Source organism: Dipodomys spectabilis, unplaced genomic scaffold, assembly GCF_019054845.1.
Source record: "Dipodomys spectabilis isolate Male_0828 unplaced genomic scaffold, ASM1905484v1 ptg000043l, whole genome shotgun sequence".
NCBI lineage: Eukaryota > Metazoa > Chordata > Mammalia > Rodentia > Heteromyidae > Dipodomys > Dipodomys spectabilis.
This window is the reverse complement of record NW_024870720.1, coordinates 12,517,770-12,541,411: the sequence shown is the minus strand read 5'-3', so window position 1 is coordinate 12,541,411 and position 23,642 is coordinate 12,517,770. Positions and strand designations below refer to the sequence as shown.

Below are 23,642 nucleotides of genomic sequence, written 5' to 3'. Positions count from 1 at the left end.
GAATTCTTGTATCAGTTCTTGAAAGACAAGTCATCTTACCTATCATCAGATAAGTAAGAGCAATAGTTCTTTATAACAACTTAATCTTAAATACTATGTAGAATGCATTGCAGACAGACTCTTTGAGGATTTGTTTTGGGGAGGGTTAATTTTTTGAGCTCTGAGTATTTTTTAGATGTGAGGTCCTTGTCTGATGCATAGCTAGTAAAGATATCCCATTCTGTGGGCTATTTATCTTGCTAGCTATGTCCTTTGTCATGCAGAAACTCTTCAGTTTGGTGCAATCCCATTTATCCAGTCTTTCTTTGATTTGTTGTGATTCTGGATCTTTTTTTTTTTTTGACACTACTAAAATTTATTTTTAAAATGATATAAGACCTACATGGCCCCTGTTATATGTTTTTAAATATGTTTCAATGCAGGATGAGACTTTATAATATGCTGCTAAAACTACATAAAATACGTGTTAGTATTTTAAAATGAAGATTGCAAGTATAATAAATATTATATTTTTACAGGTTGCAAATTTCCTTTTCAGTTTACCAATTTAACAAAATTCTTAAGGGAAAGTTGAGTGTATGGTTTCTTTGTAATGTAGTTTCTTTTATTTTGAAGTTTCTGACTAATCGGGATTAAGAGTAAAAGCAACCCAGATATCTAACCCCAATGAACTTTTCTTGTTAATTAAAAGGAACCCCTTTGTAAGCTTTAAGAGGCCCTTATATTAGGTTAGAGACTGCGAATCTCACTGCCTGGAGAGGATTACATTAGATTTGGATACAATGCAATGTCCTGGGGCTAACTGCTTCCCATTGAAAAGTGATTCTGGATCTTTACTTCAGAAGTTTCAGCCCATACCAAGCAGCCCTACTGTTTCCACTATCCCTTCCTGTAATATTTTCAGGGTATCTGGTCTTAAGCTCAGGTCTTTGATCCAGTTGGGGTTGATTCTTTTGCAGGGTTATAAATAAGTATCTAGCTTCAGTTTTCTGCACACGGATAGCCAGTTCTGCCAGTGCCAGCCAGTTGAAGCGGCTGTCTTTCTTCCACCCTGTGATTTTGGGAAAGCAACTCCATTTGTAATAGCCTAAAAAATATACCTAGGAATTTGCTTAGCCAAAGATGTGAAGGGCCTCTATGATGAAAACTTTAAAAACCTGAAAAAGGGGATTAAAGCAGATTTAAGAAAATGGTAAAGCCTTCCATACTCCTCCATTGGGAGCATTAACATCGCAAAAATGGCAATACTGCCCAAAGCTATGAACAAATTCGGTACAATACCCATGAAAATCCCAGCAACATTATTCAATGATATAGAGGAAGAAATCCAAAATGTCATATGAAATAATGGAGGACCCCAAATAACAGAAACAATGCTTGGCAGGAAGACCAGTGCTGAAGGAAAAGCAACACCAAACTTCAAACTCCATGACAAGGCTGTAGTAATAAAAAAAAAAAAAAAAAACAGCTTGGTACTGGCACAAGAATAGGCCTAAGGACCAATGGATAGAAGACCCAGAAATGAACCCACAGACCTATATCCACCTAATATTTGATAAGGGAGCCACAAACACTGACAAGCTCTTTCTTAGTATAGGCCCAAGTGAAGGTGTACTTTGCCAAGTCAACTTGTTCTTCAGAATGGAGGTGATGCTTAGCTTCTGGCTCTAAACAAGGCTCAAGGAAAGACAGGACAAATGAGAATACCATACAGTCAATGGTTGGTTGGAGTCTGAGAAATGACTCCATATGTTAATATCCAGGGTGATGAGTATAAATGCCTCCATACACACAGGGAGAACCAAAGGTCACGGTGGAAGCAAATGCAGTAAATCTCAAGGTAATGAATTGCAGGCTATGCACTGCTATTGGAGACAAAGATACTGAAAAGTGCTGGTAACCCACCTGGGAGTGTGTGCTCATAGGACTCCATGACAGTCTGAAGGCCAGGTGATTTGTAATTATCCTCATCATCTGGTCACATCACCTGGTGCCATAGAAAATCTGAGTACAGCCATTCTTGTAATATCAATTAGTTGTCCTATGTGTAAGTGGAAGTCAGCTTTGGCTGTGAAGCATCTTTATTTGGTAAAGAATTCTTCAGCAGATACTATGTTTAAAGGTAGGGAATTTTCCTTCTGTTTCCTGCACTCTCTGTATCCAGGGATAGGATAGTACCTATCACATAGTAGACAGTATTTTTCAGTTAAGGGATGACGCTTCCAGTAAATGACTCTGTAAAATTCAACCTTCTTAGAATTACAGAGGACTGGGAAATGATGTTGGTATTGTGAAACGCAACTTCTTCCCAGAGGACTTCCTCACCCCTTATTTATCATCTAAGGACTCATTTACTGTGTCCGAAGACAATGAAACCTGTGCTTAAAACAAATAAACAAAAATTCTGAGGCAATCTGTCAAGCCTTCTCTTAAGATATGTTTCCCCTGGACCTAAAGCTGACCAAGAATGTCATCTCATCTGGATCCAATTCACCTACAGGACAACCATAGGCCTTTTGTGTAGAGAGAAATGAAGGTAAACCTGGTGTCCTTGAGCTAGATTCAAGGTGGGCTGTGAAGAGTAAGGCTGGAGCTCAGCTATGTGGCTTCTGGCCATCCCTGCAGCTCTTGGTTAATTGAAACATTTTATGCAACTTAATGGGAAATTCTGGATAGAGGGTCATAGTAAGGGAACAGAGTATGTGTAACGATTCTATTTACAAAAGTAATGTCAGTTAATAAGACCACGAAGTTTCAAAGACAGAATAGAAATTTTTAAAAAGCAATTTTTAATTGTTTCATAAAACCAAGGACAGCCCTACCACCAAATATAGAACCTCACAAAAGACACTTTCTGCTCAATCAGACAAGACAGGAAGTGTCAATAGCCATGACATAGCAAGGAATGTGTTTTAAATTTGATGAAGATTTACAAAGGCCATATACAAAAAATTCTTACTCAAGTTACATATGGTATACATGTGTATCTATACATATATGATATACTATACATGCATATGTATACCTATACATATATGCTCTTAAAGATGAATCTAGATGTTAGGAACTATCTAGTGTTGAACTTTTAGCTCTACTTCCTGAGGACACTTCAGAGCCCCAGGTAGGGAATGCAATAATTCTTGAGCCACAGCAGCTGTTGAAATAGACATATGGAATTTTGCATTCACCAGTATGATACAGAAACAATACAACCATAGGATAAACATTCCCTAAAATTTTTCTCTTGATAGTAAGTAGAGGAATAGTGTGTGGATTGTCTGGCGAAATCTTAGTGATTTAGCTTTTTATTTATATTTGTTTTCCTTACAGCTTTTAAGACTCTATATTTGTATCTATAGGAATATAATCTTGTGCGGAATTCTCCAACACAGCACACATTACATATGTTGAATATTTTGGTAGTTGAAATCGATTGGTCTAACATATTGATTCTGAAGTCATGAGATATAATGAAAATAAATGTTTATTGTGTCAAGTTACCAAATCAATCAGTCCCTAATATTCAGCAAGTGGTAACACTCATCTTCTTGATAACTTGTAAAATAATTCCTTAATTTTTCTTCTCTTCCCTCCCCTCTTCCTTTTTCCTTCTCCTCCCTTTCCCTCTCCTTTCCTCTCTTCTTTTTTGTTCCTTTCCCTTCTTCCTCCTCTCCCTCTATCTCACACATGCTTTGTGGAAATATATTACTCTATTCGAGATTTAGGTGGATTTTCTTATCAAATATTAATTTATAATCTGAGTTCCAATAATTTTCAGCTAGTCCTAGAAACTTGGGCCTAAATGAACAGCCTGGGGCCTCACCAACTACAGCTTTCAGTGTGCATTTTTCTGTATTTCTAATTCAGAGCTAAAATGTTTCATACTTCCTAGGTTCTTAATATTTAGTGTACAAGGTTCATCTGATCAAGGTCTATGCTGTACAGGGAACGGTGACCATGACCGGCCAGTGGACCCATGGCTGATGATGAAGGCATAATTTTGTCAGAGGGAGGAAAGGAGAGAGGAGGGAGGGAAAGAGAAAGAGAGGGGGAGGGGTAGAGAGAGAGGTTTTTGGAGGTTCTATTTATTTCTGAAGCTAGAGCTCATGAAAAATGGTAGGGTTTTTCTTTTGACTAAAAATGTAATACATAATCATTAGAAGAACATTTGTAGAATACAGAGTAAAATAAGGTCAAGAAAATAAACACTGCTTCTAATCTTATTACCAGGAATAATTACAGTAGGCTTTGGTATACTTCTTCCCATGACTAATTGTGCATTCTTTAGAACCATTTGGTGCTTTTCCACTTTAATTATCCTGAATGTTGTCCCAGGACATTGAGTATTTTCTGCAATATACTTATTTAGTGACTGTGACAATAGTCCTTATTATAAAGGTACTAAATTTATATAACCAGTCTCAATAGTGATTCCAGTTTCCTCTTTATAAACAATCATGGTATGAATATCCTTAAGAATAAAACTTGCTTGTATTAATAAAGATTTCCTTTGTATGAAGTCTAAGAAGTAAGACTGCTGAATTAAACACTGCACATTTCAAAAGCATTTGCCAGGAGGCTGAGATGGTAGGACCATAAGTTTTAGGACAGCCTAAGGCACAGAAACATAAAAATGTTTAAAGAATCACTTTTGATGCATCTGACCAAATATATGTCTAATTTCATACTTGCTTTGTTGAACTAATTTATTAGTGGTCTTGCTTAAAAATGTTTCTAACTTTTTATCCTAAATTTATCACTTACTGTAATTTGAAAGCAATTCAATACACCTTGAGCAATGGGGAGAAGCATTAAAAAACAAAAAACAAAAAAACAGACCACCAAAAGACTAAAAGTAAGAAATATCACCAAAATGTAACTTTCTGTGTGTATGTGAATGTGTGTGTGTATGAGAGAGAGAGAGACAGAGACAGAGACAGAGAAGAGAGACAGAGAAGGAAAATATTATTAGCTAACGTCATTTTGCATTCCTTATGCCCAAACAGATTCTGACATTTTAACTGGCATTTCCTTTTATTAAGGGAAGTAAGTTTATTTCAAATACAGGCCATGAGGTCTCTCTGGTTTTGTTCTAACACATGTAAATTGACTCACTTCATTTTTGTTGTAACTTTCTCCACCACATAAAGTAATATTTGAGGAGAAGGTTTTCTTAATGTTTATTTATTCAATTTATAGTCACTTTTAGGCTTAGTCAATTAACCATTTTAACATGATTTTCAATTGGTAAAAAAAAAAACTAAGCCCATTGGTTATATTTCCCCCACTGCCCCCCATAGATTATGCAATTGTGAGCTGAGTATCTCTGCCTTGTTGCTTAAGCTGGCTGTGCAATTTCCTTCTACCTTTCTCAGGCAGGCGCTTACTCCGCTCAGGGAGTCCACAGCTAGTGATCTCAAGCGCTAGAGAAAAAAATAGGAGCAATGAAATAGAAGAAAATGAGGGAGAATTCCTGTCAAGGGACAAGGGAAGGCTTCCCAGTGCTTTTTGTTGTTCCTTTCCCTTTTCTTCCTCTGTTCTAATTAAAAGGAAAGCCCATCCCTTGTTGTAACGCGTATCTTGACCTCCCTACTGTTTTTTTCTCTCTCCTCAGTGCTCTGCGGAGGGGGCGAGAGCTTCCTGTGCCCAAGTGGCATCTGTGTCCCCAGAAAACTGCAATGCAATGGCTACAATGACTGTGACGACTGGAGCGATGAGGCTCAATGCAGTGCGTGGCTGAACAGCCGGGGTTTGGTCGGGGTGGACGGGGTTCCATGCGGGGCCTCCAACACTAAACCCTTCCCTTGTCAAATCGTGACAAAGACCCCACATCTGTGGCCTGCTCCTGAAGTTGCCTTTCTAGAATGATCCAAGGCATTTCTCTCCCTCCAGAGTCCCAAGAGTATGTTTGGGGACCTTTCAAAAGTACAATTTTCAGACTGGTGCTGGTGGCTCATGCCTGTAATCCCAGCCCCTCCGGAGGCTGAGATCTGAGGATCATGGTTCCAAGCTAGCCTGGTCAGGAAAGTCCTTTAGAATCTTATCTCCAATGAGCCACCAAAAGGCCAGACATGGAGCTGTGGTACGAGTGGTAAAGTGCTAGCCTTCAGCAAAAGAAGCTCAGGGACTGTACCCAAGTCCTGAGTTCAAACCCCAGGAAAGGCACACATACATTAAAAAGTACAGTTTTATTATAAGGAGCTCAATAGCTAGGTACAGACTGGAACAGATCAGGGAGTGAGGCATTTTTACACAAAATCTTCTAAACTTGGGCGTAGGCTTTTGGCTTATTTTGTTTGAGTGAAAAATTTTGTTTTTGTTTTTAAAACTTGATGAGGATAATGGCCAGTATTTTTTTCTTCTACAAGGATATTTTCATAGGAAAAATGTTCACACTAATGATGCTTACCATTCATGACACCGCAGATTTGAAGCTTCTGGTTTGCTTATGCTTTAAAGGGCCAATATCAATGAGTCTAATTGTTTTAAAGATGCTGTTTGGTAGAGTAATCCTTTCTATCCTCACTTGACTTCATTCATTTGTCAATTTGCCTAAATTTGCCAGGGATTTGTCCAAGGTAGATTCAGATTTCCAGTTGTTTTGTGCTAATGTACCACAGAAAGGAAAAACTGGCCTTGAGAACTATATTTTGATACAGTTCATGAACTGTATGCAATCATGAACTAAATGCAATTATTTTTCTAATTGGTTTTGGATAGGCACACAGCTGGCCATAGTTATTAGAAGAAGAGTTATATTTTACTCTACACAGAATCACCTCCTTTGAGAATGTCCTCTGGTCTGTTTGCCAGGTGACCAGCTCTTTTTCCATGCAAAGGGCTCATTTGTCAGGACTTTGGACACACACTACATTGCAGTCATCTTTCAGGTTAATATTTCCCAAAGTGAGATCCTACAGTATCCAAGTGCTTGAAAAAATGCATGAAGAAAAGATCTGAGAAACGCTGTCAGTTGTACTTTTTAGTGAGTTTACAGGCCATGCCCATATCTTGCAATTACAAAAGAAAAAAGAATAGACAAGCGAGACACTAGTGGCTCATGCCTATAATCCTAGCAACTCAGAGACTGAGATCTGAGGATTGCTGTTCAACACCCGCCAGGGCAGGAAAGGCCATGAGACTCTTGTTTCCAATTAACTACCAGAAAATTGGAAGTGGAGCTGTGGTTCAAAGTGGTAGAGCGCAAGCCTTGAGCAAAAGAGCTCAGAAACAGCATCCAGCCCTAAGTTCAAGCCCCACATCCAACCAAAAAAAGGCATTAGTTGTACCCAACTTTGCTAGGTCCTCAATTTGTGTGTGTGTGTGTGTGTGTGTGTGTGTGTGTGTGTGAGAGAGAGAGAGAGAGAGAGAGAGAGAGAGAGAGCACTATCACTTCTATTTGGTATAGGACCTAGCATTCTGTGGTTATTTTGGTATTCCACATACATTTTAGAAAATGTTTCTGGTAAGACACCCCCACACTCAATTTCTCTCTTATTACCATTGGGGAATATTACTTTAAACTTTGCAGAAAATACCGTGTAAACCAACCCCAGTAGGGAATTCTGAACGGTTCAATTGAATTATATTGAATTTATGAGAATTTTATAGTAGAATCTCTTATGCATCTCCCACTGTGGCTCCTGCTGTAGAATTATTTAAATTCTGCCAGAGTCTTCCCCTTCCCCCTCCCCCCCTCCCCCCTCCCCCCGGCAGTGGGTCAACACTGCTTTCATCATTCTAGTTTGTTCTCTGGGTTTCTGAGTATTGGACTTTGAACATAGTAAGTGCTTTTGGCAACATTTGTTGAAATCAAATTTGAAGTAGTCAAATTTTCCTAGACACCAAATGAAGAAGACATTGCCATTCTGGAAGGTTCTTAGCAGTGTCTGAGTGGCTGGAAAAAAAAAAAAACATGTCAGAGAAGAGGGAGGTGAGCTTTTCTGGGGACCAAATCTCAAGACTGATCTGGGTTGGCCCATTAAAGAAATAACAACCCTTTAGAAACCATCTTGATGGAAAATCTCGGTTGGTAGAACAGAAAAGGCTTGAGATCCATAATGACACCTGCTTCTGCGTTGGAGCCATCCATGTGGGTGACATTTCAGTGTGTTTGTGGATGGTCCCACATTCTTGTCACCTCCACCTGTTGAGAAGGAATAGTGTGTTTGAAATAGGGTTTGCATACAAAGCACGTAAACACAGTCCCTCCTCACCCCCCCCTCCATTCTTGGGGGGTGACAGGTAAAGGAAGTTTTGCTGAACATTCTTAGTGAAGAGCAAAAGAAAATACCCAGTTCCTCCCTAAAATTCTGGCAGGAAGACAGGAGGAAGATTGCTAGAGGAGAAGGAGATTGTTCATCCATGAAATGAAATGTACAAAAGGCCTCTAGCTATAAAACATTGGTCAATTTAGTAGCTTGTGTCGTTTATTGAATTAATGTCTTAGTCATGTTCCGAGGAAGGGAGGGAGGGAAGAGATTTGTTATTTATGAATGACCTCATCAACTATGCTAGAAGCAGTCCTCTCTCTCGTCTGAGTTCATGGTCAGCACAGGAGGAATGATCATCTACCTTCCCCTTTGGGTGCAGATGCAGAGCTAGAGTTTAGGGAGACGAAGAAGGTTGCTCCCGATTCAAAGTACTAAATTTGAACCCAGTCTTGAATGCAATGCTGCTTTCTCTCGGTTGTGCTGCCTTTGACATGTCCTTGTCCTTGGAGAATGGTTATGTTCTCTCCATCCATATGCAGGAAAACGTGGGACTCTTCTGAATTCTCAACTCTGTCGTGGGAGGTAATTGACTCTACTTGTGTTTGTATCAGTGACTATTTGCTGACTTTCTTAAATAACTGTGTCTTCTTCTGAATCAGTCTCCTCTGAAGTTGTTTATTGAGCGAAACAACTTCAACAACTGGAGGCAATGTTAATGGTAAAGTAGATATAGTCTTATTTTTTTTGTCGGTTGTGGAGCTTGAACTCTGGGCCTGAGCACTGTCCATCAGCTCTTCAGCTCAAGGCTAGCTCTCTACCACTTGAGCCACAGCACCACTTCCAGTTTTCTAATGGTTTATTGGAGATAAGAGTTTCACAGACTTTCCTGCCTGGGCTGGCTTTGAACCATGATCCTCAGATCTCAGTCTCTTGAGTAGCTAGGCTTACAGGCATGAGCCACCAGCGCCTGGTTAGACATAGTCTTTTGAAAGTTAGGAATTTAATTTGACAATTCCTAGCAATGCATTTTGAGGTGGGCTTTCTCTAGCAGGGAGACCATTACATTGAGGGATACTTTGCATGCCTGGATTCTGACTCAGTTGTTCTGGAGGTGGCCTGGGTGGTGGCAGATGTATCCAGATCTTTCCAACAGGCAGCCCCATTCTGAAGCACTGGACTAGAAGGTATCTGGTGTCACATCTGTTGCTGACGTGCTGTAATGGTGATTTTAGAACCACCTCTGTGAACAGTGCCTGGTATATAGTAGGTGCCTAACAAATAAATGCATTTTTAAAAGAATCCTCAAGGAAAATGGTTTCCATAGGAAACATCTTATGTTACATGAATCCACCACAAAATACTTTTGGAACTCATGTGCTTTGAATTTTGGGTAAAATCGGTGGACTTGTTTTTGAGGATGGCAGTTACCTGATTATAGTAAGTGCCCCACCCTATGGAAGCTAATAGTCTGTTCTTAAGTCCAGCTGTGTGCACTGCTGTCTCTGAGAACCTGGGCAAGATAATCATTCTGTGCTTCAATTTTTTTTCAGTAGCAAAAACTGAAGGAAATTTTGTCTGTAGAGCTGAATCATTGGATACAAAGCACGCACAGCTAGGTCTGGCATAGCATAACAGTCAAAGAGCAGTAGGTTGTACTTGTTATTATTACTGCTGTTGGGCTATGCTCTCTGCCACCCACATTGTGTTAGTTTTGCATCATTGAGGAAAATTTCTGAAAGAAATACTTTAGAATCTGTTTTGGTTTATTCTCAGAGGTAACAGCGAGTGGTCAGCTGGCTTTGGGGGGGCCTTTGGGGTGATTAGTATCATGATAGTGCTTAGGGGAGTTCTTGTCTCATGACAGCCAGGAAGGAGAGAGAGACAGAGACAGTTGCAGAGAGAGACAGACAGAGAGACAGAGACACAGGGAAAGACAGAGACAAAGAGAGACAGAGACACAGAGAGATGGAGACAGAGACAAAGAGAGACAGAAACACACAGGAGAAAGAAGAGGATGAGGAAAAAGAAGAAGGAGAAGGAGAGAGAAAAGAGAGAAGAGGAGAAGAGGAGAGGTCCTGGAACAAGATATTTCCCCCAAGAATATGCCAGAGACTTACTTCCTCCAATTAGACCCGGTCTCTCAAAGTTTCCATCATTTCCCCATAATGGCATCAAATTATAAACCAATCAATAGGTCAATCCATAAATCATGTCAGAGTTGTCAAGATCCAATGACTTTTCCCAATGACTAGATTCACCAGGTAGTGTCCAAGTTTTTTTTTTTAAACATTAGCCTTCACTGGGCACACTCTATATCCACACATAATATCCACGCAGAACCTGTCATTATAGGGGTTACCATATGACTCCTGGAAATCATGGAGAACTGATAAAGGTCAAGTGTTACGGGGTAGGAAAGACAGAAACACTAAAATATACACAACAGTTTTTAAAGCTGCAGCACATGAAGTTATTCTAAAAGGAGGCAACCTGAGCAGCAACTATTTGGAAGGATATTTCCAAGTTTTCAGTCACCAAAAGGGACTATATTCACCGTAACTTCTTTCTAAGATTAACAAAAGGAATGGCCAGAAAGCCAAACAAGCGAATTGTTTGATGCAAAGAAAGATAGGACAGCACCAAATCTTCTCATCAGAGAAATAAGTAGGATCACCAGAAATGGCTATGTGGAGAAGATGATGGAAAAGATGGAATTAAAAGCAGCCCTTGCTTTCACGTGACATCAGGTGACTAGAACAGTGCTTTTAAATCCTCTAGGGTACATTTTGCAATTCATGGAAAAAATGTGGATGCTACACTAAAGAGGGAAGATGCTATAGATGTCCAGTAGGTAGGACTCCAGGATGCTGTTCAACCATCCCCATCCAATAAAGAATTATTCCGCCCATATTCTCAATAATATGTAGTTGAGAGATTCTTCTCCGGCGTTAGAGCCAATTGCAGAAAGAACCAGAGGATCAGGAAACCTGGCCTCTCATGACAGCTTTGCTGCTAGACAATGATGGGAAAATCTTTTAGCCTCTCTGGTAATTGTCCGGTGAGAGGGTTAGATGAGATCAGCTTTGGTCCCACGCATGACATTCTATGGAAGAAAGTTGAGCTGCCATTCTTACCTCTTGAGTTAAAGCAGCCTATGTTTGTGTATGGACTCATAGAGACTGAGAAAATTGAATGAAGTCCTTGATATAAAGAAGCTTTTGTGTCTTAGATTTCAGCTTTAATTAAAGGTTAATTTTGAAGGGCAAAAGTTAATAGTCTTGTCTATGAGATGCCAAACTGAAATAAATATTACCTTGGAAGAACTTCAGAAGAAATGATTCTTATTAAGCTTTCCTTAAGAAAAAAACAAAAAAAGGGACCATAGGTAGAAAAAACATCTGTCTTAGGTCATGAAAAGTTATGCTTGTATTGAGCAAGAAAATCGCAGCAGGCTCCTTTTGAAAATTCTGATTTGTTGGCTCCAAATTGTGTTGACCACATCTCTTTTTTAGTTCAAATAAACATCCGTTCCAATAAAAAGAGGCAGTGTGATCTTTGCTATTTGCCATGTATTTCTGGTTGTGCAGTAATGTTGGTTAGAGTGTTGAGCATTTACTATTTATACTGACTTTAGGGAAGTAAAAAGTTGTTGGCCAAAAACAGCTAATGTTATAATGAACTTATGAAAGTGTCTTCTAACCAAGGAAGTTCTAACAGTCGAAAATTAAATCTACACCTGTTTGAACAGTAAGAACTTTTGAAAAATGTGAAGTCACCTGAATCTAATAAATGATGGTATTCATCTTAAAATATCTCCAATGAGGTGTTCTAATATGAATTACCACAGTCCACAATGGGCCTCACAGAAGACTCAGAAAGTTTTGGAAAATTTTGGTGTATTCTCAGGTTAATCAGATTCTGAAAGGAATGTTTGATTCTTTAATAATCCTACCATTAAAAGAAAGAAAGAAATAGGAAAAGAAAGGAAACTTCCCTGCTTAAAAAGAAATTAACTTGTGATTCCAAACTTTACCCTTTCTTACCTCCTTGGGAAAATGCATGTGCTTTTGCATTGATAGTCAGAAAAGTCTTATTTCTCTGGTTATTTCTGATTATAGTATCTTGATTCAAACTTCCCATGGTGCAATTTAGATGAAAAAAAAGACAACTTTTTTAAACTTCATAAAAATTTGCAAGGAAATGTATATACCTCAATGTACACATTCTCTAAATCTGTCCAGTGGAAATGAAAAACAGTGTCTTAACCTTTCTGACTCCAATGGTCAGTGGGGTTCAGGGTGGGGAAAGGGCGCCCTCTGCTGATGAGAAGGAAATTGCGCTCTCAAAGTTAGGACTTCAGACTTTTTCTTAGTTCTTGATTTTCCTTCTGATAGCCATCCTCATAAACATAAATAATAAATAAAAGATTTTATCAAGTTCTCTATAAGTGTGAACATATATGCATACATGTGTGTGCTTATGTGTATACATATACATATACATACATCTGAATGCTGTACCTTGACCTCTAAGGTACATCCTTTTCTAAAATGATGAGACTCTAAAAGTTGGAAAGATGATTCTTTTTAGAAGAATCCTTTTTGGAAATGGACACTTATGACCCAACTAACTAATCCCAATGGTTTTTAAAATTGAGCATATTCATAAAATACAGTGTGATAATTCACTGTATACATACAGTATACAATGATCAAGTCGGAGTAATTATTCCATTTCAAAAGCATTTCTTGGTGCTTGTAGTTTTCCAATTCTTCATCAAACACATACGAGGTTGCTGTAAACTGTCCTCACCTTACTGTCCTGCTCCATAGAGCTTAGAAGAGATTGGGTAATAGGTGTGAAAGACTTGATGATGGCTGGTCATTCAGTTTGGGATGTTTGTGGTTGTAAGGTGTTCGCCAACCTCATCTCCAGTTGTATGAGTCACAGGACAATAAACAGTCAGCTAGATCTCAGAAGACTGCACTATTGTCAACTTCTGATACTCATCAGCCAAGGTAGCTGATCTTCAAGGGTGCCTGCATTCCTTATCTTGCTTAGTTCTTGCTATTCTGTCTTCTTTCAAGTTCACACATGCTAAACATTTCATTACACTACCACTGCACTGAAATTCTGCCCATCTTCGTGGTCCTTCTCCAGCTTTACCCAGTTATTTTGATACTTTAAATACAGAAGAGATAATCATCACCATAATGACTTTTTGAAAACAATTACAAAGTTGCATAGAAGTCATCACAATCCAGTGCCTTCCAAACTTCCCTCCTACCCATTCTCAGTCAGCTGTGTACTTTTTCTGAGAAGTTCATAAATGAATCATATAACATGCCAGTTTTGCATGTGGCAAAATGTGTATAAGGAAACGTCTGTAGTCCTTCACTTTGTCTAATATTTTTTGAGGCTCAGTAATATCCTCATAAACATCAGTAATTTATTTTTGTAATCTCTGGACAGTGTTCCATTGTATGTCTATATTACATTTGGCTTCCCATTCATCATTTCGTGGACATTTGGATTTTTTCCAGTTTTCGATGATTATGAGTAATGTTGCTATGAGCATTCATCTACAGATCTTTGTGTGGTTACATATTTAATTTCGTTTGAATGGGCTCTCAAGAACAGACTTCATGAGTTCATTTTACACCAGACTATGGCTGCCACCCTAAGAAGCCGTCAAGCTGTTTTCCACAGTGGCGCCATGGCACTGTTCTCTGTTCTTATCAGCCATAAGTAAGAGTTTCAATTTCTCAAAGTCCTTGCTAGTGCTTGCTACCACCTTTTTTGCCTTTTTGGTTACAGCCATTTACAGTATGTGTGATAGTGTTCTATAGTGGCTTAAATTTATCTTTTTTTTTTTTTTTGCCAGTCCTGGGGCTTGAACTTTGGGCTTGGGCACTGTCCCTGAGCTTCTTTTGCTCAAGGCTAGAGTACATAGGCTTTCTATCTGTTCTTTTGCCCACTAGTAATTGGGTTGTCATCTTATGAGTGTTACAGTTCTATATATACCCTTGACATATATTCTTCAATATCTAACTTACAGCTATCTTTGCTCTACATGGCTTGCCTTTTCATTTTCTTAATCATGCCTTTTGAATTGCTTGCACTCCAGGAATCCAATCTAAGAATTCTTTGCCTACTCCAAAGTCACAAACACTTTTCCCTCTGTTTTCTTCTAGCAACTTTGTGATTTGCCCTCCTACAATTAACTTTCTGATCCATGTTGAGTTAATGTTTTAGCTTCATTTGAAGTGAATATCTGAATTCATTTTCTCATTTGCTATCAAATTGTCCCGACACCATAGGTTGATAAAAGCATTCTTTTCTTAGTGAATTGCCTTAGAATTTTAGAATCTCACATATATTTTATTATCCCAAACCCTACTTAGTGGCTGCTTTATCCCAATTTCATAAGTCAGCTTGAAAACTCATAGAGTTGAAGCATCACATTAGAAGTCCCATAGTTAGCAGGTATCAGAACCAGGATAAGAGTTTGAGTTTATCTAAAGACAAGACTTTATGTACTCATGAAAATACAAATACTGTTTCCACATATATACCTGATTTCAACATTAAATAAGTTTCTCAGCATTATGTAGCATTTATTCTTGCCACCATAACCTTAGGCCAGTACTAGCTTATTTGAGTATTATTATATGGAATACTCAAGTATCTTAAATAGTGAAAAAGGAATGATAGCTTTATAATCCAGATGGCTTATTTCTCTATTAGCTTCATGCTTACTGTGGCACCAACTTAAACTTACACCCAAAGAAAGCATGTTTAGGGAAGAATTACCTTCCATTAAAGTCACATGAACTTCACTAGGAGCTGTGGTGCACCGAGATGATCTCTTCCCATCTTTGACTATCCAGAATTTTCAGACAACCCAAAGCAAAAGGCAAATAAAAACTTCCAGAAGTTCATTTCACTTAGTGTCATCTTAGATGGTCATATGTACATAGCTATTGAGCTATTCTGCTCATCTGCTAAGATTATCCTAGATGTATACTAATTATTGCAAAAAAGGGAGACTATGGGACCTGTTTCTTTGGGTCTGGCTTACTCCAAGACATAGACTCAAGTGGTTTTTCTTTGTTGTTGTTTTTATTGTACTATGTGATTTCTTGTTTCTTTTGTATGTTCTTCCCCCCTATGGTTTCTCCCCCGGTGTTACTGTATTTTATTCTGTTTATTTGAGTCAGGGAAGGGAAAGGGAACAACAGAATGATGAGACAGAGGACAAGGGGGAAAACAATGCGACAGCGATAGTCACAAGACAATATGTTGGAAATGATCTGCACAACTTAGGGTTGAGGGGTGGGGGAGGGAAAGTAGGGAAAAAATGAGGGAAGGGGTAACAAGTTTGACAAGAAATGTACTCATTACCTTACTTATGTAACTGTAACCCCTCTGGACATCACCTTGACAATGAAAGTTAAAAAAAACCCAAAAACTTCTAGAAAAGCCATAGAAGTGTGAGGCTTGGGAGCAAGGTGTCTTAGCTTTGGTTCTGCAGTGACTTGTTAAGTGACCTTGAGCAAGTCCTTGGATTTTTTCGGTGACATGGTCACCTGGCCTGTAAACCAATAGGGGTGGACTGGGTGACCATCATAGCCTCTTGTGAAATAAAATACCAGTGTAGTTCAGCACTGCTTTGGTGCCTCACTGGGAGCATCTCTTATTTGCAGACTGCAGTGAAGACCTGTTCCACTGCCACACAGGCAAGTGCCTTCACACCAGCCTTTTGTGTGACGGATATGATGACTGTGGAGACCTGAGCGACGAGGAGGACTGTGGTGAGTCCCAGCACTGTTCTCCTGGAGATTCGTTAAACATCACAGAAGTTTAGAGCCTGTAGCTCACTCTTGGTAAATAGGATCTACAGGTAAACTTACAACAGGTGAGGGTCTCTTATTCTTCAGAAGGAAGAAGTTGGTTGAAGCATTGTGTCCATCAGAAGTTATGTGTTGAAGCACCACCCACATAACCAGTCCTATTAGCACAATGTTAAAAGGAAGAGGAGTGGAATGATGGGTAAAACTTGTGCTGAATGTTCTTTCTCTGGGTCTGAGTTCTGTTTCCCCTCTTTCTAGAGCCAGTGGATTGGGGGAATTCTGAAACCTTGAGCAAAACTTTGCCAAAAGATACATTCATTATGAAGTGTTAAAAACCAAAGATCCCTCCTGTATTTGATTCCCAAGCACTACAGGGACTGATTGTACATTAGCTAGACCTAAGGCCATGAAGACGTACATGAAGATGTACAAATAAATGCTGACTTCTTATCTTTCAAAGGATGAGCCTATCTTTTAAAGAACCATGCTCAACTACAAAGACCATCTTTTGAACTTAAACTAGCAAAGATTACTCTTTCCTATTGATCTTTTGGGTTTATGACTAGGTTGGTCATTTTTGGAGCTATATTACTGACTGATAATAGGAATGTTGCCAAAGGAACAAATAGACAAACTGGGATGAGGATGGACACTGGGAAAATGATGTTAGACTGAATCTGACCTTAGAGGCTTCCGAGGGAAGTCTTGGGGTGGTGAGGGTCACAAATAGTCTCATCTTGAGATAGTTGGTAGTTTCAATTATTTCAGAAATATGGAAAAGTACATGGATATACAAAGCATCTTAGACTAGACAGATCTGATTCTCTTCTGGGATGGACTAAACTTGGACAAGATATGAGAGAGAATTGTAAAATTCTATAAGTCGTCTACTCCATCATTTTAGGAGGCTTTTGAGATCACCCAGCACACCCTCCTTATTGCAGTGAGATAACTTAGGAAATCCAGAAACCTCCTGCCACGAGTGTAGCTTTGCAGCTTCATAGGTTAGTAGAAAGAGCCAAAGTAGGTTAGTGTGTGAAAAGAACCGCCTTGTCACTCAACGTCAAGCCTTTGAGAGTACAACCAAGTCTGTGTTCTCAAGATAGCTACTGTCTTCATCAGGTGGGGACACCATTATTGCTCCAAAATACCCTTTAAGCTCTCTGGCCTCTGCAGAGTCTAGGACAGTGGCTCTGTTCATGAAGAGTCATGATTCCTCATTGATTCATTTATTGGTGAATCTACACAGATCTTTTGTGTTTCTCATGTCAGCCTATGGATTCTGCCATTTTGTATGAGGAAACTCAATGCTTAGTTCTTCCTCTCTCTGCTTTCCCTGCGAGAATGTAGTGACTGCGACAGAGTTGAAAGCCAGGCCAAAAGGAATCAAGAAACGGATACTACTTCATATTGCCTGCCCAGTCGTGATTTTAAATAGCAGTTATCTATAAGCACAGTCCAACAGAAAACCTAGGCTTAGCATCAGGATAGAGGATAGAAGGAGGTGCTTGCTTTCCCAGGCTCCAAGAGCTAAGTCACAATTCTTGGAAACATGACTTGACACAAACTGATTGTCAGCTACCTTCATGGTGAAATGCAAACCACTGTCCTACTTACTTGAGTCAGTGCAGAAATCTACATTTGTTTTTGCCCAAGAAAAGGCAAAGCAGCATAATGAGAGCGAAGTTGAGACCCTGGAAAGCGAGGCTGAATGGTTAATCATCCGAGCTAACATCTCCCACGATGGTATGGGTTCAAGCTTGTTGATAAGTGGCATGTTACTTGTGTCAGACCCATCAGGAATGATACTAGAGTACTGGGACAATGGGCATTGATTCTTCTTGACTAGAACTGGGAGCCTGACAATTCCAAGTGGTTTTTGTGCTATGTAGACTCATCTTCCTACATTTTCCTTTTCTCCAGATTGTCATCCCACGAAAGAACACCGCTGTGGGGATGGGCGCTGCATCACGGTGGATTGGGTGTGTGATGGGGACCATGACTGCCTGGACAAATCTGATGAGGTCAATTGCTGTGAGTGTCCTGAGCATTCTTGTTTTGCTTCCCCCTACCCCCATTACTTCTTGTTGTCTAGTCTGTACTTGAGTTTGAGAACTGTTCTCAAGGTTTACTATCTAAACAACATTCAAACAGAAAGATGATCATACTTAGGTTCTAGTCAGGAGGGCAATGATCCAGTGGTGTAATGACAATCAGTATATACTGTCTATGACGTCATTGGTCTTTTCCCCCAACTCCAAGTTTAATTTGACTCATCCGGCCAAGTACATGTCTGCTTTTTCACTCATTGTTCGTGTCTTTATATGTCTGTGACTTTGTCAAAAGTAATGCTCTTGCCAGAGAACAGAGTATCTTTTCTTTTCTTTATTTTCCCCCTGCAAACTACATCTGAACAGCTAAACTCCTTGTAGGAACCTCCAAACATGTCCTCAGGGGACATTTGTGGGAGAGTATGGGGAGAATTTCCAGAGAGAAGAGAGTCTGTAATGTTCTTACTGTGACACAGAAAGTATGTGATAATCATTACTGTTTAGCTCATTGTGTTTCTGAGTGGAGAAAAATTTTGTTGCTGCTTGTACCAAACCAGTAGCAAGTGTGACCATTAACCACTTTTTTACCTCCTAGAAAATATATTATTCCCGGGTGTCGGTGGCTCACGCCTATAATCCTAGCTACTCAGAAGGCTGAGATCTGAGGATCATGGTTCAAAGCCAGCCTGGGCAGGAAGGTCCGCGAGACTCTTATCTCCAATAAACCACTAGAAAACTGCAATTGGCGCTGTGGCTCAAGCGGTAGAGCGCTCGCCTTGAGCTGAAGAGCGCGGGGACAGCGCCCAGGCCCAGAGTTCAAGCCCAACGACTGAAAAAAAGAAAGAAAGAAAGAAAGAAAGAAAAAGAAAGAAAATATATTATTCTTAATTAGAAAGAGTAAAAATTATTAAATATTTCCAGTTATCTATTAAGGAGACTATGATTGATCTGAAATTGTTACTTTGACATATTTCATGCAAATTTAAATTAGCATTTCATTTAACTTTTTTTAATCTAGTAGACTTCTTTAATCTAGTAGAAAGAGTAGATATAATGTTTTACCCTGAAATTTGCTGGGTATTCTAAGATTCTGGGTGGGTATCCAAATCAGAGGATACTTAAAGATGCTTGATGGTTATATACATAGACATAGCCCATATGTATAAATGGCATAAAATACAATTTGTATATATACATCCTGTGTATATTTGCATATACATATTCTATCCTATACACATCATATCATATATTTTAAACTAATCTCTAGATTACTTACACTATCAAACAGTATTGAAAATAATCGCTAGAGTGAATTATTGTGTATGAACATCTGGTGTGTGGGCTTTATAAAACCCGTTAACTCATACGCTATCTGATTGGACAGACACATAAAGTCAGCTTCCTCTGACTTGTCTGCCTGTATAAATAATTTCTTATGGCACACAGTGACATTAAATATCTCTTACTGGCCCTTAGCATAAAAAGGTTCCTACCCCTAGTAGGAAATAATTTAAAAGAGTAACTATTTCTTTAGTAGAGGCATATTGTTTTCCCTGACATTTTAAAAACATTATTAAGTGATTGTACAAAGAGCTTGCAATTCTACGTGTCAGGTTATAAACACAATGCACTTTGTTCAGTGCCACCTCTTCCATCATTTCCCCCATGCTCCCCCTCCCATTCCTACCCTCAAGTTACATAGTTCAAATTTTATATACCACACAATGAATGTAATGATTGTATTTGCTCACCCTTCCCATTTTGTGTGCCCCGAACATTTTTTTGATCAGGGCTTGGTTGAATCTGTGGTTGTAGAACCCACAGCTGCTGTAAGTGATCAGCCAACTATGTTAGCCAACTAAGTGAGCTTGTCATTTGAGGCAAACTTAAACATGTGGTTATCAGTTGAAGCTTTCACAAAAGCAAAGTTAGATAGAACACTTCACCAACACAGTACCTGCTCTCCCTTGTCTCAAGTTGAATTTGAAACAGATAGTTACCTTAGTCCTTGTCTGAGGAACAAATAGAATGGAGTGAGCTATATGATGTCCTGAAGCAAGCAAGGAGGTGAAAGCTATGATGTGACGGAAAACAGGTCTGGCGCTGAGTCTCCATTCAAGTACTAAAGTCTTAATGTTGGGTGGCAGTTCAGTGAAATGAGATATAAGTGTGTGTGTGTGTGTGTGTGTGTGTGTGTGTGTGTGTGTGTGTGGCATGTGCACGTGCATGCCGGTCCTGAAGTTTGAATTTAGGGCCTGGGTACTGTTCCTGGACCTTTTTCCCCCTCAAAGCTAGTACTGTACTACTTGAGCCACGCTTCACTTCTGACTTTTTTGGTGCTTAATTGAGATAAGAGTCTCATGGACTTTCCTTCCCAGGCTGTCTTTGAGCCTCAATTCTCAGACTTCAGCCTCCTGAGTAGTTAAGATTACAGGCATGAGCCATGGGGAAATCTGGGATATTGGGTTTCTGATGTATAAAAAGAGGCTAAGCAGGGAGAAATTTCAAACCATTACAGAAGTCAGATGGTTAGTAGGTACCAGACTATCTCCTTCAAATATACTATGTCACAAGTCAGTTTGGGAGTAAAGTGCTTACTGAGCCAACATTAGATTAGATGTTGGCTAAGTAGATATAGAAATGTTTGAGTTGTATGAGAGTTTCAGATCCTGTATACAATGTGCTTTGACTAGCCGGTCATATCATTGCTACCAACACAATCACATTGTTGTTAAGAGAAATCTTAGTAAGTCCTCTTGGAAAAAAGGGAAAGTTCTAGGAGGAAATGTTCTATTCAGGAACCCCTGGAAATTTTTTTTTTGGGGGGGGGGGGTCCGGTCATGGGGCCTGAACTCTGGGCCTGGGCGTGTCCCTCAGCTCTTCAGCTTAAGGCTAGCGCTCTACCACTTAAGCCACAGCGCCACTTCTGGCTTTTTTCTTTTTTCTTATGTGGTGCTGAGGAATCAAACCCAGGGCCTCATGCATGCAAGGCAAGCGCTCTACCACTGAGCCACCTTCCCAGCCCCACCCCTGGAATTTTTTTTAAAAGCAATGATGCAAGTGTTCATGTGTGCATGATGCTTCATGCCTGCGTAGTGGGAATCGCTTCTTTATTCCGTAGACTGGAAGACGGATTAATAACTCAGGTAACTATTATTCTGGCTTCTCCTAGCCTGTCACAGCCAGGGCCTGGTGGAATGCAGGAACGGACAGTGTATCCCCAGCGCTTTCCAGTGCGATGGAGATGAAGACTGCAAGGACGGGAGCGATGAGGAGGGCTGCAGCGACAGTGAGTGTGTCCCGACTCTTGCATCGTCCCTTTCCCGGTGGACTTCCCAGTGCAGAGACCACCTGGAAGCTAGTAGGCTGAAAGTTAAGGCAGGTTTCCATGAAAATGATTCCAGATTTCCCAACACAGTGCACCACTTAGCCCAGAAACTGCTTCTTTCTTTTTGGGTATTTTGTATTACTTTCCAGCAGTTGTACCAAGGAGTTGTCATTCAACAAAGCAGTTTATATAGTGCATCTTGATCTGTGCCATCCTTATAGCATGTTCACTCCTATTTTGGCCTCTTCCCTCATTTTCTCAATCCCGAGGTACAGACGATGCATTCTGGAATGCCTTCTCCTTCTTCCCCGCTCCATTCATTTACCCTTCTTCCCCTGCCCCCATCCCTTACAAAGGATGCAAGTGGTTACTAATGAAGTCACTGAAGCCTATTAGACACTATGGAGACTCAAATAGCATACTTCTGTAGAAAGACTGAGTCAGGTACTTTTTCTTTTGGTAAACAGAAAGCTCATCAATATGTGCTGAAAAATCATGCCCAGGCAATGGGTGGAGGTGAAGCAACGTGGTTGACTTCAGTGAGCTGATTCATGGGCAAAGTCATGATCAAGAAAAAGTGTAGTGTGTAGTACCCAATTAAATGAGATTCAATTCCAATTAGAGGAAATTGGCTTCTGAAATTGAACGTGATGGCTTCCTAAAATAACCACGTTCAGAGAGATGGTTTAATATCTCCCATTACCAAGCAATAAGCTTAAATATGCGTTATAAGGAGTATGATAGTCATGTATTAACCCTAAAATGCCCTGACACTGCCCTCCGTGTCCCTTCTCAGCATAGTCTCCTGGTTAAGAATATAAGCGTGATGCCCAGCACCTAGCTTCAGGCCCTGACTTTACTACTTACCATCTGGGTGATTTTAGGTGAGATACTTCAACCTCTTCAGCCCAGTTTCTGTCACTAAACACAACTTTTCAGGGATAACACCTGGTCAGAATGCCATTAAATGTCATCTGCTATTACATGGTAGATAATGTTCAAGTATTTACTGGGCTATAGAACAAGTTAAAGAGACTGATCACCTGTAGATAAATGTTTTCTCATAAAGAATATTGATTATTAAGATAGCTTTAATAAAAAAGCATCCAAGACCTAAAGCCTCTAAAACATAAACTTGTAATAAATCACAATGTTTACTTAATCTCAGAAAATAATATGTAAGGAGAGCTTTGTTTTTTTTTTTAAATCACTTCTGAAATTCTAAAGGAAAGTCTTTGCTAGGTTTGAGTAATTGAGAGCACATTATCCAAGCAATTCCCTTTAGATCAAATTGTTCTATTTTCCATGTAATTCTATATAAACTCCAAGTAACTGGGGGATCTTTACTATGAAATGGCAGGATGTCTAGATCACTTCCTGATATGTGTGGAATGTAAAAGAAGTCGTTATAAATGGGTAGAGAAGTGAAAAGAGAGTAACTTTACATTATTGGTTGTTATGAATTCAACTTAAAATATGGATTATAGTGTTTACTCTGGAGTTATTTATTGGGAATTCAGTGAAAACAAGACAGAGGAAGGAGATGGAACTCTTTTAGAGGAGACAGGCCTGCCAGGAATGAAGACTTGTAAGTCAGAATCTAACTGGAAAGTGACATAGATTACAAAAGGGAATTTGGGATGCTATGGAAGGTTTGCATGTCTCTGCAAAAGAACCCAGATAAAGCTTTTGGAGACGAGATATTGGAACATGGAGGCAAAGAATAAGTAAAGTTAACAAAGAAGAAAAACGTATCAGGCCTACAAGTACTGCGTGGCTAAAAGGTTTGGGGAGGAAGGAACAGGCATGTTTAGGCAACCTGGAGAAGGCCACTGTGATTAGAGTTGGATCTCACTGAAGGGTTAGGCTTCTAAACCTTTCAGGCTCTGCCTCTGTTTACCTATCTGGTCTCCCTTACCCTTCTCTTTGATTGATTGGTTGGGCCTTTTTTTCTTTCTTTTGAATGAACTGGGTTTGAACCAGATAGGTGCTCAACCACTTGAACCACTCCTCTAGTCCCTTCTCTCATTTTTGTCCACTCTGGCTGGTTTTGAAATAGAGTCTTGCTTTTCACTCAGGCCAGCCTGGACCATGATCCTCCTATTTATGCTTCCCACAGGAGTACATTACTGTGCCAAGCTTTAAAAAAAAATTTCCTATTGATAAAGAATATAGTTAACTTTTCTCCGGTTGCCTC

The 23,642-nt window shown here is 39.6% G+C and overlaps 1 protein-coding gene across 1 annotated transcript in view; it reads left to right on the top strand.

The window, feature by feature from the left end:
* Corin (corin, serine peptidase) overlaps positions 1–23,642 on the top strand; it is a 172,183-nt gene that overhangs the window by 95,661 nt on the left and 52,880 nt on the right. The window contains exons 6-9 of the mRNA XM_042678361.1: positions 5,615–5,728; positions 15,920–16,027; positions 17,990–18,100; positions 21,290–21,406. Of these exons, the coding sequence (XP_042534295.1) occupies positions 5,615–5,728; positions 15,920–16,027; positions 17,990–18,100; positions 21,290–21,406 (450 nt within the window). The remainder of the gene's footprint in view (positions 1–5,614; positions 5,729–15,919; positions 16,028–17,989; positions 18,101–21,289; positions 21,407–23,642) is intronic.